Source organism: Vipera berus (assembly GCF_964194415.1).
Source record: "Vipera berus genome assembly, chromosome: 2".
Classification (NCBI taxonomy): domain Eukaryota; kingdom Metazoa; phylum Chordata; class Lepidosauria; order Squamata; family Viperidae; genus Vipera; species Vipera berus.
In genome coordinates, this window is record NC_138203.1 from 284,401,564 (window position 1) to 284,419,267 (window position 17,704).

Genomic DNA, 17,704 nt, shown 5'->3' on the forward strand with positions numbered 1-17,704 from the left:
GAGGCCCAAGCTCAAGTACAGTTCCAGCAAGAGTAAAAGAATGAGTTTCTCTGTACTCAGCCTTGTGTCATCGTTCCTGCTCACCAGAGCCCATGACATAACAGGTGCCATCACTGTGTCATGAGCCTCGTGGTCATCCAGCACAAAGCATTACAGTAGTCAGAGAAGGGGAGCATTGCCATCAGTGTCCATAATCAATCATGCTGATGAAAGGCTGGGGATCCCGTGTTTGGGGAATGGCTTCACAACATCACTGGCAAGGCGACTATTCGTACTGATAAAATGAGTTGCAATGATCAAAAGAACGAACAGATACAGCCTATCTTGTTTTCACAAAAGAGGCAGGCCTTCTCCCTTCTGTATCATAAAAGCACAGAAAAACATACTGCGGTAGATGGTTTGTTTGTTTTTTTAAACTCTTTAATCAGTTTGGTTCTGTATTCAGGTACACCTATGGGAAACCTGTCCCTGGCCTAGTGAAAATGACTGTCTGCCGTTGTTATGTGCGACATTCTTCATGTCCCGAGACAGAGACGAAACTGTGTGAAGAGTACAGTGGAGAGGTAGGTTCCAGACCAAGGAAAATGTTCTAGATGGGATGAGGAAGGTGTTCAGGGCTAGGCAACCTGACTTCAACTCCCAGAATTCCTGAGCCCAGGCAAGGTTGCCTACCCCTGGCGTAGTTCATCCAAAATTCTTCAGTTCTGATTCCTGCTGGTTTGAGCCAGCATGGACAATGGGAAGATGGGAATGTTAGCCCGGCTACCAAAGGTGTTGACCATCTTTGCTCTAGAGGAGCTAAGGCTACCGTCAGACCCCAAGTGAGATTTACACGGTCTCATTAATCAGCTTCAATGCCAGGGAAAGAGGGCTAGACGGCACAAAACATGGTTATACCAGCCCCTTTTTTTTAATCAGTGAGAATTTTCTGGCAGTGTCTCCGGGAGTTGCTTGATTTTTCTTATGGATTTCGTAACAGGCAGGCTGATGCTCATCTGCCATATTTTGAAAGCTCTCCCTGGCCATGCATATTTCCATGCCCCTATTTTGGGCTTGCATTAACAGCCTTTCCCTGATGCCTTTTTAGATTTGAAACCAAAGTTATATGAATGCCAGTGGGCGTGTATGGGTGCGTAGCTAATTTACGAAAATGAGGAATCTGGGATGCCTTTTCAAACTAACACATTTTATTGGAAGACTGTGTAATTCTCGTGAGCTGCAGTTCATGACAAACTTGAACCACGGGCCCTATCCAACAAAATGAGCTTCAGTGTGCAGAAAAGCAAAGTTTTAGGCAGGAAAAATCAAAGATATAAGTACAGGTTAGGCAAGTCCTGGCTCAAAAACAGTAACTGTGAGAGGGACCTTGGAGTCCTGCAAGACGATCACTTAAATATGAGCCAGCAGTGTGCGGCAGCCGCCAAAAAAGCTAATACAGTGCTTGTCTGTATAAACAGAGGCCTAGAATCAAGATCACACAGAGTATTAGTACGGCTTTATAAAACCCTAGTGAGACCACACCTGGAATACTGGAACCAATTCTGGTCGCCATACTACGAAAAAGATGTTGGGAAGAGCAACTAAGATGATCAAAGGCCTGGAGAATAAAACATACGAAGAACGGCTGCAGGACTTGGGTTTGGCTAGTCTGAAGAAAAGAAGAAATAGGGGAGACATGCTAGCAGTATTCCAGTATTTGAGGGGCTGCCAGAAAAGAGAGGTCAAATTATTCTCTAAAGCACCATAGGGCAGGATAAGAAACAGTGGTTGGAAACCGATCAAGGAGAGAAGCAACCTGGAATTAAGGAGAAACTTCCTAACAGTGAGAGCAATTAACCAGTGGAACAGTTTGCCTCCAGAAATCGTGGGCGCTCATTCACTGGAGGTTTTTAAGAAGAGACCGGAAAGTCACTTGTCTGAAATGGTATAGGTTCTCCTGCTTGAGCAGGGGGCTGGACTAGAAGACCTTCAAGGTCCTATCCTGTCCTGTCCTGTCCTATTTTTGAAAGTTTATGCCATTTAACAAAATATATGAGTCCGAAAAGGGGTTATCAGACTCCAGATATATATTTTTTTGCCACTCTAAACTAACACGAGGGACGTGGTGGCTCAGTGTGTTAGGATGCTGAGCTTGTCAATCAGATGGTTGGCAGTTTGGTGGGTCGAATCCCGAGCACCGCGTAACAGAGTGAGCACCTGTTACTCATCCCAGCTTCTGCCAACCTAGCAGTTCGAAAGCACATAAAAATGCAAATAGAAAAATAGGGACCACTATGTTGGGAAGGAACAGCGTTCCATGTGCCTTTGGTGTCTAGTCATGCCGGCCACATGACCATGGAGACGTCCTCGGACAAGCGCTGGCTCTTCGGCTTTGAAATGGAGATGAGCACCGGCCCCTAGAGTTGGAAACGACTAGCACGCATGTGCGGGGGAACCTTTACCTTTACTTTAAATTAACACAGTTCTCCTCTTGCAATGCCTACAACTTTAGAAAGGTTATAATGACCCCTGCAGAGCTCTTGGGCTCACATATCTTCTCCCTGCTGCCTCCCTCCCTCTCTTGAGTCCACAACCGCTCATCCCCACAAACACAATATTCTGGTATTCCTTCCCACTGCTCTTTCCAAAGATTCTGCTTCTCGGCTCCTGTTAGCAGCAGGAAAGAGAATTTAGGTTTTTTTCTGCTGCTGAGGGTGGATGGAGGAATTGGGACAGAGTCAGATTGTGTTCCAATGGAGATCCCCGAGGCATTGGTGGGGGATCAATGGAGCAAAATTCCTGACCAGGGGCTTGGATTAGATGGCCTCAAGGTTCTCCCGATCTTGTACAAGATTGAGGCGAGATTGAGGTGAAGCAGGCAAGTAAGTTTCCCAAGAGATCCAGTGGATTTCATCTGTTAAATGTCCTCTTCGGTAATCTGTAAAGCACCCTTGGCTGATTCGATGCCTTCTATCTGCATTGCTCAGGCTGGCTAGGGCTGATGGGCTTTCAGTTCCAATGAATGCAGCCATTTGAGGAAGGCAACAAACCATTGGCTTCTTGGATTAGTAATTTCCATTTTCCCTTCCAGGCGAATGGACGTGGGTGTTTCTCTCAGGTGGTAAAAACCAAGATGTTTCATCTGACGCAAAATGATTTGGAAATGCATATTAAGGCAGAAGGCAAGATCATCGAAGAAGGCACAGGTATCTTTCGGGAAGCAGGCAGAGGAGAGGGCTGGGCTAGATGTCAGGGGAAGCTTCCTGACTGGGTGAGCCGATGGAACGGGCTGCCACCTGAGACAATGAATTTTCCTTCACTAGAGGGCTTCAGGAAAACTATAAATGGTCATGAGGGTGAAGGTTCCTTCTCCGAGCTTGTGGGTTGGTTTCCAAACATTTCATTGCTAGGCAACATCTTCATTGGAGTTTAGGGCAGGGGTAGGCAACCTGGGCTCTTTGATGACTTGTGGACTTCAACTCCCAGAATCCCTGAGTCAGCGTAGGCAACCTTGGCTCTTTTATGATTCATGGACTTCAACTCCAAGATTCCTGAGTCAGTGTAGGCAACCTGGGCTCTTTTATGACTCGTGAACTTCAACTCCCAGAATCCCTGAGTCAGTGTAGGCAACCTTGGCTCTTTTATGACTCATTGACCACAACTCCCAGAATCCCTGAGTCACTGTAGGCAACCTTGGCTCTGCTGCTCTGGTGGAAGTTCTAGCTCTAAGACATCTGAACAAGGGTGTGTGTGTGTGTGTGTGTGTGTGGTGTCAATAGTTCAGCATTTTTTGCTCTATGACAAGAGTGAGAGATCACTGTATCCCTCTAGGACCAGATGTGATCTAATTAATTAAATTAATTAAAAGAAGGACAAGGGGGGACATGATAGCCATGTTCCAATATCTCAGGGGCTGCCACAAAGAAGAGGGAGTCAAGCTATTCTCCAAAGCACCTGAAAGCAGGACAAGAAGCAACGGATGGAAACTAATCAAGGAGAGAAGCAACCTAGAACTAAGGAGAAATTTCCTGACAGTTAGAACAATTAACCAGTGGAACAATTTGCCTCCAGAAGTGGTGAATGCTCCAACACTGGAGGTTTTTAAGAAGAGACTGGACAGCCATTTGTCCGAAATGGTATAGGGTTTCCTGCCTGAGGAGGGGATTGGACTAGAAGACCTCCAAGGTCCCTTACAACTATTTTCTATTCTATTCTCTATTCTATTCTCTATTCTTTATTCTATTCTGTATTCTGTATCCTGTATTCTGTATACTATATTCTGTATTCTATATTCTATTCTATTCTTGTAATCTGACCCAGTCCTAGACTTCAGACAGCTTAGAAGCGTACAATACAAAGACAATCATATAATTTCAACTGAACATTATCAATTTTGATAACACAAGAGCAACCACTCTCTAGAGTAAATTTTTTGTCTTAGTGACCAACCCAGATTGGATCCTGCCACATTATCCTGGAACGTGCATATTTTTACTTTCATTCACATTAGCAGGCTTTGAATGCAGCAGGGGTCCATTCCAACCTCTGGAGAGCAGTTCCAAAAGAGGTGGGGGCATAATAGATAAGGCTGGCTTCTGGATCCCCATTCCACCCATCTCCTGAGCTCACCGTATACGCCCGTTGCTAATTCAGCGTCCGTGGGCTTCAAACGCATGGCAATGTCCTCAGCCTTTCCCATCTCCTTCAATGCTTCCTCTCTTTGACAGGGGTGGAAATGACGAAGGCGAGCACCATAATCATCACTTCGACAGCCAGCAAACTGAGCTTTGAAAATGCAGAGCCTTATTATAAGCCTGGGATCCCCCTTTTCCTGCAGGTAAGGCAGCGGGAGAGAGATTACTGGTGGGGGAAGAGGTGAGCCCTGATTTTTCAACCAGTTGCTCTAAGGCAGGGGTGTCAAACTCAATTTCACTGAGGGCCGCATCAGCATTGCGGTTGCCCTCAGGGGGCTGGGTGGGTATGGCCTGGGTGGGCGTGGCCTACTGGGTGGGCGTGGCTAGAGTGCGTATGGCCTACTGGGTGGGCGTGGCCAGCTCTACATCGTTCGCATCAAGGGGGCCTATGGGGGCCTGGGCAGGAGTGGGACAGATCTGAGGGTCTCTGGCAGAAGGAGGGTCTCTGGGCCGGGGCCAAGGCAGTGGGAGCCGTTCCCTCACTGTTTCCAGGATGGCTTCATGGGCCGCATGAAACCACTTCGTGGGCCAGATCTGGCCCCCGGGCCTTGTGTTTGACATGTCTGCTCTAAGGAGATGGCATCTGAGGAATCCTTGGCGGTCTCTCAGTTTGCTTGTTTTCTTGCAGACGTTTCATTACTCAAACTAGGTAGCCTCACCAGTGCTAGTCTAATAGATGGCATTTCCCAATTGCCTCAGTGCTACCTCTCCTCCCCACCCTGAGTTCAAAAAACAGAGCCTTTAAATTCTGCAGTCAATATGGCAGGGGATGAAAAAAGGATAGGCCAAAGATTGCACACATAGCCTGCCACAATTCCTTTAGTGGCTTTCCCCGAGGGAGTAGAGGACAATAATTTGGGGGAAGATTTGGGGTGGCGGTGTTAATTTGCTTATCACAAATATTTCACCTATGAAAACATTGTTAGCAACCCCCTCCTCATAAATCCTGGCCCTGCTGAACTTGGGAGAGGGAGCCTTAAGACCCTTGAGCAATGAATATTCATGGGTGAGTCAAAAAAGTCAGGATGGTGGCTGGGCATCAAAATCTTTGCCCTTTTTAATGTGTGTCGCGTGTGCAACACACATAAAAACAAGCAAGGCTCTGATGGCAGGGATGCCCCTAATGAGAGTTCAAATCTAAAATAATTGGATGTGGGTTGATTTTTCCCCCCCACGTAGATGAAACTGGTGGATGGTATGGATGTGCCGATGGCTAACAAGACCGTTGAGATTACAGGACCTTCAGTGAAATATACAGCCAGGTACACAACCAACGAGGAAGGACGAATACAGTTTTCCATAGATACATCTAAGTTCACAGAGGACTCCATCAATTTTCAGGTGAGTGTTTTGGAGTGAAAAACAATCCCCTCTTGTGCCCTTTTCAATCCAAATTCTGCTAAGCACCATCTTGGTTTTTTGCATTTGCTCTTGTTATCCCTCCCTTTGTAACAGGGAACAATAGCAATGTTCTTCCAATTGTTTGGCACAGATGCCGTCTTCACATACATTCAACAAATTACATAGCCATTCCATAAGCAAATTGCCTGTTTCATCCTGGAACATTTGTTCCACTATATACCATCTATGCCTGCAGCCTTACCACTTTCCAATTTTCTCACCGCTTTGAGAACTTCCTTTTTTTCTTCTAGGACACTTGCATTTATAACATGTGTTTAGGTTTGACTCTTCATCACATCCTGATCATTTTGCTGGATGTGTATTTCAGATGCACTTAACACACAAAGTTGCCACTCTTGTATACCTTGAGGCTTTGTTGCAGGCTAAAGAAACATAGCAAAGAAAAGTGTCTTTTTGATTCTACCCTGCAGCAATGTCATAATGGAGATGTGCAAAGAAGGGACTTACCCTGCCGTCTTATACTTTGCTATAGACATCCCTGCAACACTACTGATCTGAATGGTCTAGTCTGTCTATAGCAGGGGCTTCCAATATGGCACTTTTATGAGTTGTGGCCTTCAACTCCCAGAATTCCTCAGTCAGCCATGCTGGCTGAGGAATTCTGGGAATTGAAGGCCACAAGCTGTAAACTTGCCAAAGTTGAAGACTTCTGATCTATAGCTTAGAAACTGCATTACTAAAGAGAGAATCTTTACTGAAGGAGGAGGAGGAAGCAACAAAGATATTGAATGCTTGGGAATAGGTTTATTATGCCAAGGAAGTCTCTCTGATAAAACTCACAAGTTATCCTATAGCTCAAAACAGGTTGCCCTTGTTTAACAACAGTAATTGGGACTGCAATTTCTGCTGCTAAGTGACATGGTCATAAAATGTGATACCACTTAGTGAGGGCAGTTTTTGCAGTCCCCAATATCATTATTATGCAAATCACCATGTGGTATTAAGTGAGAACTACATGTGACTGTAATTTGCAATGTTTGACTTCCTGTTGGTTTCCCCAATGACTTTATTTGTTGAAAGCCAGCAGGGATGGTTGCAAATTATGATTCTGTGACCTCAGGATGCTGCAACACTTGGAAATCCAGGTTGGTTGCCGTGCACCCAGATTGCAATCGTGTGACTGCAGGAATGCTGCAACAGCTGCAATACTGAGAACTAGTCATTAGGTATTGCCACTGTTAAGTTCAAATAATCTCTGAATAAGTGGTGGAGCTTCTAAAGGTGTAGAACCATTGGGCGTACAGGGTTGGATGTTCCAAGGATTACTAAAAAAAAAAAGGTTCATTTTCCTTCCTTGTACAATGGTATGGCTGATGTCTTTATTGGAGAGCCACAGCTTGACTGGCTCCTGGCTTATGTGCTGCCCATCATGATGGTGCACAAGCAAGATGAGGCAAAGGAGCATCTTGCATTCAGAATTTTGAAGACCAAAACATGCTATTGTATTTAGCAGAACCCTGAATGAATGTATAAATATAATTTATTATTTATTTATTTATTTATTTATTTTATTATTTTATTTATTTTATTTTATTACATTTATATACCGCCCTTTCCCAGAGGACTCAGGGCGGTTTACAGGGTAATTAAAAACCAAAATACAAAAGTTAAAAACCAAGTTAAAAAAAAATTAAATTTATCCCTGTATAAGTAAAACCCCAGTTAAAATAAAATTAATCCTCAGCCTGGGCCAGAGAGCTCGAAGAGCCAGGTCTTCAGGTCCCGGCGGAATGAACGGAGGTCAGGGGCAGTCCTCAGCTCCACTGGCAGCTGGTTCCAAAGGGCAGGCGCTCCCACTGAGAAGGCCCTATCCCTGGGTGTCGTCCGCCAGCAATCTCTTACCGGTGGCACCCTGAGAAGACCCTCCCTGTGGGAGCGCACTGGATGAAGGGAACTTGATGCCGGCAGCAGGTGTTCCCTCAGATATCCCGGACCCAAGCCATGTAGGGCTTTATAGGTCATCACCAGCACCTTGAATTTCACCCGGAGGGCAACCGGAAGCCAATGCAGCTCGCGGAGTAGAGGTGTTACATGGGAGTATTGGGAGACCCCCATCACAACTCGCGTGGCCGCATTCTGCACCAGCTGAAGCCTCCGAGTGGTCCTCAAGGGCAGCCTCATGTAGAGAGCGTTGCAGTAGTCCAAATGGGAGGTCACGAGCGCATGAGTGACTGTGCGTAGGGCATCTCGGTCCAGATAGGGTCGCAACTGGTGCACCAGGCGAACCTGGGCAAAAGCCCCCCTGGTCACGGCTCCTATATGGTCTTCAAAATTGAGTCGTGAATCCAGGAGGACGCCCAAGTTGCGAGCCCTATCAACGGGGGGTAACACCTCACCCCCCATCGTTAGAGATGGAATAGTCTGGTTGACCCGAGATGCCGATATGCACAGCCACTCAGTCTTGGCGGGATTGAGACGAAGCCTGTTTCTCCCCATCCAGACCTGGACCGCCTCCAGGCACCGGGACATCACGGTGAGGGCATCGCTGGGTTGGTTCGGGGTGGAAAGAAAAAGTTGGGTATCATCAGCGTACTGATGATACCCCACCCCAAAACCACGAATGATCTCACCAAGTGGCTTCATATAGATGTTGAACAGGAGGGGCGAGAGAACCGACCCCTGAGGAACTCCACAAATGAGAGGCCTCGGGGTGGATCTCTGCCCTCCCGTCAACACCAACTGCGAGCGGCCCAGGAGATAGGAGGAGAACCACCGTAAAATGGTGCCTCCCACTCCCAATCCCCTGAGACGCCGCAGTAGGATACCATGGTCGATGGTATCGAAAGCCGCTGAGAGATCTAATAGGACCAGGACAGAGGAGCAACCCCTGTCCCTTGCCCTCCAGAGATCATTCACCAGCGCGACCAATGCCGTCTCCGTGCTGTGTCCGGGTCTGAAACCCGATTGGTACGGGTCCAGATAATCAGTTTCCTCCAGGAACAGAGGAAGCTGATGCGCCACCACACTCTCAACAACCTTCGCCAAAAAGCGAAGGTTGGAGACTGGACGATAGTTATTTAAAACAGCCGGGTCCAAGGCAGGCTTCTTGAGGAGGGTTCTCACCACCGCCTCCTTCAAGGCGGCAGGGAAGACACCCTCCTTCAAGGAAGCAGTTATTACTGCATGGAACCAGCCTCGTGTCCCCTCCCGGGCCGCATAAGCTAGCCAGGAGGGGCACGGATCCAATTTATTCCTCTGATTGTTTGGCAAAATTAGTACTCAGCTATTGGCTCAAAAGAGTGAGTACTGGTTTATTGGTAGTTGCACTCGTGAGCTACCCTTCTGGTGTCTTGATCAAAATCCTATGGATTTAAAGACTATGCTGTAGTAGTAGTGTATTCCTGCTGTGGGCAGATGGTTGGACTGAATGAATCAGAATAAAGCTAGAAGGGACCTTAGAGGTCTAGTCCAGCCCCCTGCTCGAGCAGGAGATCCTATACAATTTCAGACAAGTAAGTCTGAAATGTTCAGTCTTTTCTTAAAAACCTCCCGTGATGAAGCCCCGACAATTTCTGAAGGCAAGCTGTTCCACTGGTTAATTTCCTCCACTGATAGGAAGTTTCTCCTTAATTCCAGGTTGCTTCTCTCCTTGATTAGTTTCCATCCATTGATTCTTGTCCTGCCTTCTGTTGCTTTGGAAAATAAATTGACCCACTCCTCTTTGTAGCAGCCTCTCAAAAATAATGGAATACTGCTATCATGTCACCCCTAGTCCTTCTTTTCTCTAGACTGGCCATACCCAAATCCTGCAACCATTCTTCACGTTTTAGTTTCCAGGTCTTTAATCATCTTAGTTGCTCTTCTTTGTACTTCTTCCAAACTCTCAACATCTTTTTTGTAATGTGGTGACCAAAACTGGATGCAATATTCCAAATGTGGCCTTACTAAGGCTTTATAAATTGGTATCAATACTTCAAGTGATTTTGATTCTATGCCTCTGTTTATACAACCAAGGATTGTATTAGCTTTTTTGGCTGCTGCCACACACTGCTGGCTCATGTTTAAGTGATCATCCATTAGGACTACAAAGCCCTTCTCATAGTAACTGTTTTTGAGCCAGGTTTTGCCTAATCTGTACTTGTACCTTTGCTGTTTCCTGCCCAAGTGTAAAACCTTGCTTTTCTTCAGATTAAAATTCATGTTGTGACTTCTGGTTTGCAGAGGTGGCCACCATGGATGTCTGGAAGGCAAGCTCTGTCTTCCGCATCCAGTTTTGCTTCACTGGGGGACCCTGGAAAGGGTCAAAAGTTGCACTATAGGGGCAACTAGCAAGGAGGGGATCCCTGTTGGATCACGGGAGGGTAGTAGCCCTTCAGCTTGATCCAGGGCAGCCCTCCAAACCAGCGGACAAAAGACCGGCATAGCAATATGACTCATCAATAGGCTGCAGACAGCTGAAGTCACACTTACAGTACCACCAGGCAACTTTAAAGCAGCATAGATGAGACTGGGTGAGATCTACTTCTCTTAAATCCTAACTATTTTCTTTACCTGCATAAGCTGCCTAAAGTATTTTCCCCCTGTGGAGAGGGAAGGGAGATTTTTATCCTCCCTCCAGAAATGGCAGTGACTGACTATCGAGGGGAGTTTAAAACATTGAAAGAATAACTTGATCTTAATTGGAATTGTATTTTTTAAAGTTTGTGGACTAAAAGATTTTCTATGCTTATTGAAGATTGGGGTTTTTCTTATAAGAAAGAAGCAAAACTGAAAAGATTATAAAAACTTTGGATTTAAAAGAAAACTTTAAATTGTAGGGGCAACATCTTGTGGCTAAACCTAATACTACAATTTGTTATTGCTAAAAAGAGACTTGGCCAGCAGCCCAGATGATAAGACTTATCTAACCTTGAGACATCAACCGAGAGAAGCCCAGCTGTGTTCCTCAGTCAGTGACAAAATCTTTTTTTTTTGCATTCTCTGATTGTAAAGTTCTTAACTTAATACTCTACCAAGAGAATATGGATGAAGACCAGGAACAGATTCTCTCTATGTTGAAAGCAATTCATCAAACTATTCTTACAGCCACTGATGAAATAAGAGGCTACAGAAAAGAACAAGATGTCAGCCCAGATACACGAACTCAAGCTTTGATTACAACTAAAAAAAATCAATTATACAGAATATAACAGAAAAGAACAATGAAAGATTATGACAGAAGATTCAACTGATCAACAAATAGTCAATGGAAAATCCAGAAAAAGGATTGATAATATGGAAAAAGGAAAAGACTTTCTACATAAATCAGAAGGAACTTGGGGATCAAGAAGAAGAATAGATTGAAGAGAAGATAAACAGTTCAGGACAACTACATCAACATAGAAAAATAGAGAGATAATTTGTTAGTCCTCTCAAAAAAAGGCAACTGGATGGTTTTTTCTAAGTCAAATAATAATAATAATAATAAGTTGGAAGGGACCTTGGAGGTCATCTAGTCCAACCCCCTGCTAAGGCAGGAAACCCTATACCATTTCAGACAAATGGCTGTCCAGTCTCTTCTTAAAAACTTCCAGTGTTGGAGCATTCACCACTTCTGGAGGCAGGTTGTTCCACTGGTTAGTTGTTCTAACTGTCAGGAAGTTTCTCCTTAGTTCTAGGTTGCTTCTCTCCTTGACTAGTTTCCACCCATTGCTTCTTGTCCTGCTTTCAGGTGCTTTGGAGAATAGCTTGGCTCCCTCTTCTTTGTGGTAGCCCCTGAGATATTGGAACACTGCTATCATGTCACCCCTCACCCTTCTCTTCATTAAACTACACATACCCAATTCCAGCAACCGTTCCCTATATGTTTTAGCCTCCAGTCCCCTAATCATCTTTGTTGCTCTTCTCTGTACTCTTTCTAGAGTCTCGACATCTTTTTTACATCGTGGTGACCAAAACTGGATGCAGTATTCCAGGTGTGGCCTTACCAAGGCATTGTAAAGTGGTATTAGTACTTCACGTGATTTTGATTCTATTCCTCTGTTAATGCAGCCTAGCACTGTGTTGGCTTTTTTGGCAGCTGCAGCACACTGCTGGCTCATATTTAAGTGATTGACCACTAGGACTCCGAGATCCCTCTCACAGTTACTACTATCGAGCAAGGTACCACCTATACTATACCTGTGCATTTGATTTTTCCTGCCTAAATGCAGAACCTTAATAGTTTGCAGAATCTATACAACAATACAGGGAGATTTGTTTGATGACTTAAAAGCACCAACATGGAAGACGATTTGGCAAAGAAAGCAAGCCAGAATAAGACTGAAGAAAATTGGAGTTTTGACTTGCTCATGAGAATTAAAATAGAATATATTCGAATAGATGTGTATTCTGAATACTAGATACTGTTATGAGATGAGATAAAGAAAACTTGGGTCATTTATAACTTAGAGGTATAAATATTAAAAGTTAAATTTGAACATTGATTTGCTCATAAAGGTTAAATGTAAAGGTAATTAAGATATATATAAGCTAAAAACTAATCGATGAATGTAATATGTTTTATATTATATTTTATGACTAACTAGTTGATGTAAGATGGTGAGAACCCAAATAGATAAGATGTGTATTTTGAAGCTTAGATCTTGTTATACATTGTGATAAAGGGAATTGGGGTTATTTAAAACTTGGAAATTATAAATATCAAACGTTAAATATAAATATTAATGGGAAACCTAAAAATTGGGAAGACTTAACCAGGACATTGATTGTCTAAAATGATTGAATGTTAAAACAACCAGGATATGTATAAATTAAAAAATATTGATAAATGTAAGAAAGCTATTTTTGATTTAATCGATATAATAAGAATTGTATTAATTTAAAGATGAGACAGTAAATACTAAGGGGAAAAGAGAGGAAACATTTAATGTAATAGTTTGAGATCTGTACTAAAGATATTTGTATGTTATTGAATTATTGACCAACTCAGCCGCCACATTGCTTTTCCAATATTCAAATGTAAAACTAGAAAACCAATATTTTTTTTTAAAAAAAACATTTTGTTGGATAGCATGAACTTCAAGGTATCTTCTAACTTCCCCCTCTAAATGGGATAGTCCAGCTCAGTGTTTTTCAAAGTTGGCAATTTTAAGATGTATCAGCTTCTGGGAATTGACAAGAAAAAACTACAGGTCTAGCTTTTTCCTTCATTCGGTAACTATATTTGGTGAATATATATATACAGGGCTTTTTTTCTCATAGAACGCTGAGAACGGAGTTCCGGCACCTTTTTTGGATGGAACCTTATAGGGTAGGCAAGGCAGGTTGTATAACATGTGTGAGTTCTGGCACCTTTTTCTTTTACAAAAAAAGCACTGTATATATATATATATATATATTGGTTTCTTTTCCTTTCTATAAACAGGGAGTTTACAAAGAAAATGAAAGGTGTGACAATTCAGTCCCCATTTATCACCAACGTGCCTCGCACTCAGTGCACCGATTTTACTCACCAAGTCAAAGTTACCTCCACATTGAGCCTCTGCCAAAAACATTGAGCTGTGGTGACACAGAGCAGATTCGAGTGCATTTTATCTTGGATCCAAATGCGGTGAAGGAGGAAATTACCTTTTATTATTTGGTGAGTTGGAAAAGAAAGATATTCTTTTTTATGGAGACAGGATATACTTTAGGGGTATATAACATGAATGTAGATTGAGGAAGATTCAGTCTTAGGTAGAATAGTAACAGATTTCTGGTTTCATCAGTGGCATAAACCATAACTGGAAACCTTTTGGAAACTGGAGATTGCTCTTATACCAATTTTAGGAAGCTATGGGCCCCAGTGAGTAGAATATCATTATGGCTTTATGCTCCAGATCTTTAGCTTCTTCCCTTGTGATTTTAGAGTGAATTCCCGAGAGACAATTGCTTTTTTTAAAAAAAATAAGTTCAAGGACTGTTTGTCTCACACGACTTTTGATGAGTTTCTTGCTGCTAAATGACTGGAAAACCTGGTGCCTGATTTCAGGGGGTATTGAAAGTATCTTAATCAAGGGTGTCCACAGAAAGCGGTAAAAAAAAGATAGGATGGTGGCTGCCACCTTGCCGCTTTTTGACCTGCATTGCAAGAATTGCTCTTTTCTTTCCAGGTGATGGCAAAGGGGGACATCATACGATCAGGGACACACACACAGCCAATGCAGGGAAAAGGTAAATGCTTCCCCACCCCCCAGCTTGCATTCCCCTCCATACTTGGCAAAAAGCTTCCTGGGAATGTCCACCCTTCCCATTTCAAGTGCTGGGCTTGAGGTGTGTCTATGTACGGGGACTCCAGTTCTCCCTTGCTGAATACTGGGTGCCCCTTACTCATCTCCAAGTCTCTCTTTTCCCCCCTTGCAATTGGTTGCTATATTCTATTTCATAGGAACATGGGTACATACAGCCAGCCTTGCCCGTGAGCAAACGAAAGGATGGTCTCAAGCAGTAGGAATAGGGGGGGGGGGAGAAGAAACAGGCCATTTCTCCCAAATCTCTGTATCTGCTTCCTTCATCCTGAGTTTTTGTTGGGCATCGCCCTGTGCAACAGTGACATCTTTTGCAATTAGTCGGCTGCCCAGTTGCCTACTACCATTTCTGTTAGGACTGGACCTTCTTGGAGAGCCACAGAGAGGCTCAGGGGTTCAGCCTCTCGGAGCTGCAGCCTGGTATGCCAGGTGTGGTTTTGCTTTTTAAGATAACAAATACATTTAAGGTAGAAGGATGAAAAAGGGAAGAGGGTGGAGTTCCCAACTGCCCAGCATGCAAAAGGATCCAAGTTCAACCTTTAATAGTTCCATTCCAGGAGGCAAAACCCTGGAGAGGCAGTAAGAGTACTGACTCATGGATCCAAGACAGCATCTTTGGTTTCTAGGGTGGCAAAGGGCATGTGCCACGGGAGCTGTTTTATGTTTGTTGCCCTCCTGTGCAGTGGGAGATGTTACCACCAGTGGCAGTGGGACAGCCACCTGCTGATTCACGGATAAGGCAAGCCCATGTAACTGTGTAGGAGAAGAGAGCTGCTTAGGTTCTTCAGCTCCTGATTTTTCAATGATCCACTTCTGTCCCACATTCAGAACGGAGGAATAGACCAGAATAACAGAGTTAGAAGGGACCTTGGAGGTCATCTAGTCCAACCTGCTCAGGCAGGAAACCCTATACCATTTCAGACAAATGGTTGTCTGGTCTCTTCTTAAAAACCTCCTGTAATGGAGCACCAACAACTTCTGAAGGCAAATTGTTCTACTGATTAATTGTTCTAACTGTCATGGAATTTCTCCTTAGTTCTAGGTTGCTTCTTTCCTTGATTAGTTTCCATTGCTTCTTATTTATTTATTTATTTATTTATTAAATTTTTATACCGCCCTTCTCCTGAAGGACTCAGGGCAATAAATATAAATAAATAAATATAAAAACGAATTACAAAAGTTAAAAAACAATTAGATATTGTGCCCGATATAAACAGTAATTAAAAACCATGTTAAAACCCTGACCCTAACCCATCAAACCAGGCCGGATTGCTCAAATAAATAAGTTTTTAGATCCCGCCGGAAGGAGCGAAGGTCGGGGGCCATCCTGAGCTCGACCGGCAAGCGGTTCCACAGGTCCTGCCCTCAGGTGCTTTGCAGAATAGCTCTTCTTTGTGGCACTCCCTGAGATATTGGAACATTGCTTTCATGTCATCCCTAGTTCTTCTTTTCATTAAAGCAGACATATACAATTCCAGCAGCCGTTCTTTATATGTTTTAGCCTCCAGTTCCCTGATCACCTTTGTTGCTCTTCTCTGCACTCTTTATAGAGTCTCAACATCTTTTTTTTAACCTCATGTTGACCAAAACTGGATGCAGTATTCCAAGTGTGGCCTTACCAAAGTGTTATAAAGTGGGATTAACACTTCGCGTGATCTTGATTCTATCCCTCTGTTCATGCAGCCTAGAACTTTCTCAGCCTGTTGTTGGAGTTTGATGTATTCCAAATGGAACTCATTCCTTCTAACTTTCCTCTTTTCAATCTCTCTCTCTCTCTTTTCTCCACCTGGGTTTTTCATGCTTTAGAACCCAAAGGGGACTTCCTTTTGAATCTCTCCGTGGATGTCGACACGGCTCCCGTGACCCGCTTGCTCCTCTACACCATTTTGTCCAGCGGAGAACTTGTTGCTCACTCCAGAGACTTTACTGTGGAAAAGTGCTTCTCCAACAAGGTAAGTGGAGAAACAAAATGTCAGCTTTTAACCTAGTTTTAGAAATAGCATACTGATCATGTGGTTCATGTCAGATGAGTTCCCCTTCTGACCTGGACTGAACCCACAGAAAAGACAGCACAGATTTACAGCATTACAGAATAACAAGGGACCTTGGAACAGGTGATTGATTTAGAAGACCTCCAAGTTGAATAGCCATTTGCTAGGCATATGTTTGAAAAATGTGTACATTGGACAAGTCATGCGGAAGAGAAATAAGAAAAGAAGAAAATTGCAAATGCAATAGACTATTTAGTTAAACTGATAATTTTAGGGAAAGTTGAAACTTTGAAACCAAACAGGAGGACCAGATAACCACCTCTCATACCTTTATCTGCACTATATTCTTTAAAAAATTATTCTCCCTAAGCTCTTTATCTGCACTATTTAAAGTCCACTGTCACTATAGCTGTCCATCTTCCTTTTCTTTATCTTCTTTATCTCCCTGACCTTCGCTCCTTCCCACACGGTCTGAAGACCCATCTATTTGAACAAGCCGGCCTGGCCTGATGGGGGATATGTTGGGGTTTTAATGGGGATTTTTATATTGTTATTGATTGTTTTAGCTGGGCTACTATTTAATTCTTTTTAATTTTTGTATTCTGTATTTTTTATATGTGCCCTGTTCACCGCCCTGAGTTCTTCGGGAGAAGGGCGGTATACAAATATAATAAAATCAAAATCAACATCAATTCTTTTATTCCCCCCCATTTCTCTTTTGTCACTTTCTAGGGCTGTATGTTTTTCTCAGAACTCGATTTTCTTTTTTTTTAATTTTCTATTTCTGTTTGTGTCAAAACCCTGACTTTTTCTTCCCCTTTTCTGCTGGTGGATCCTGGCTGGGCTTTATCCTCTTCTCCTTTTTCCCTATTTTGTCTCTGTCTGAGAAAAACAACTTGAAGAATTTTTCCCTCATGCAGCTCTGAGGGAAGGAAATAAATAAATCTCCCTCCCAGTTTTCTCACCGGGCGCTTCTTTTCCTGTTGCCGTGTCCCCACAGGGCTATCTATATTTTTATTTTTATTTTATTATTTATTTTTACTCCAGAGTTTGGCTGTTTATTCTGCCTCTGCCTCCCCAAGAATGGTAATAGCAGCCATTTTGTCTTCTCTCTTCTTTGTCTCTTATCTACTGGGTTGTCATGAGGATTGGGCCAGCAGCCATTTTGTCTTCCCTTTGTCTCTTATCCACTAATGCTTATTTGATTGGCAGCTGGATTGTCATGACAACGGGGTCCAGCAGCCATTTTGTCTTCCCTCGTCCTCTCTTTTGACTCTTTCCTAACAATACTTATTGGGACACTCTCAATTCCTGGCAAATAGATGAGGAAGAAATGGAGATAGTGACAGATTTTATTTTCTTGGGCTCCAAGATCACTGCAGCTGGGGACTGTAGCCAAGAAATTAAAAGA

The 17,704-nt window shown here is 43.5% G+C and overlaps 1 protein-coding gene across 1 annotated transcript in view; it reads left to right on the forward strand.

The window, feature by feature from the left end:
• The window catches only part of LOC308663041 (alpha-2-macroglobulin-like), a gene marked incomplete at its 5' end in the record, with an annotated part of 78,214 nt that overhangs the window by 13,019 nt on the left and 47,491 nt on the right, over window positions 1-17,704 (forward strand). The window contains 7 exons of the mRNA XM_081319183.1: window positions 446-563; window positions 3,071-3,185; window positions 4,707-4,816; window positions 5,853-6,014; window positions 13,441-13,656; window positions 14,168-14,228; window positions 16,109-16,254. Of these exons, the coding sequence (XP_081175309.1) occupies window positions 446-563; window positions 3,071-3,185; window positions 4,707-4,816; window positions 5,853-6,014; window positions 13,441-13,656; window positions 14,168-14,228; window positions 16,109-16,254 (928 nt within the window). The remainder of the gene's footprint in view (window positions 1-445; window positions 564-3,070; window positions 3,186-4,706; window positions 4,817-5,852; window positions 6,015-13,440; window positions 13,657-14,167; window positions 14,229-16,108; window positions 16,255-17,704) is intronic.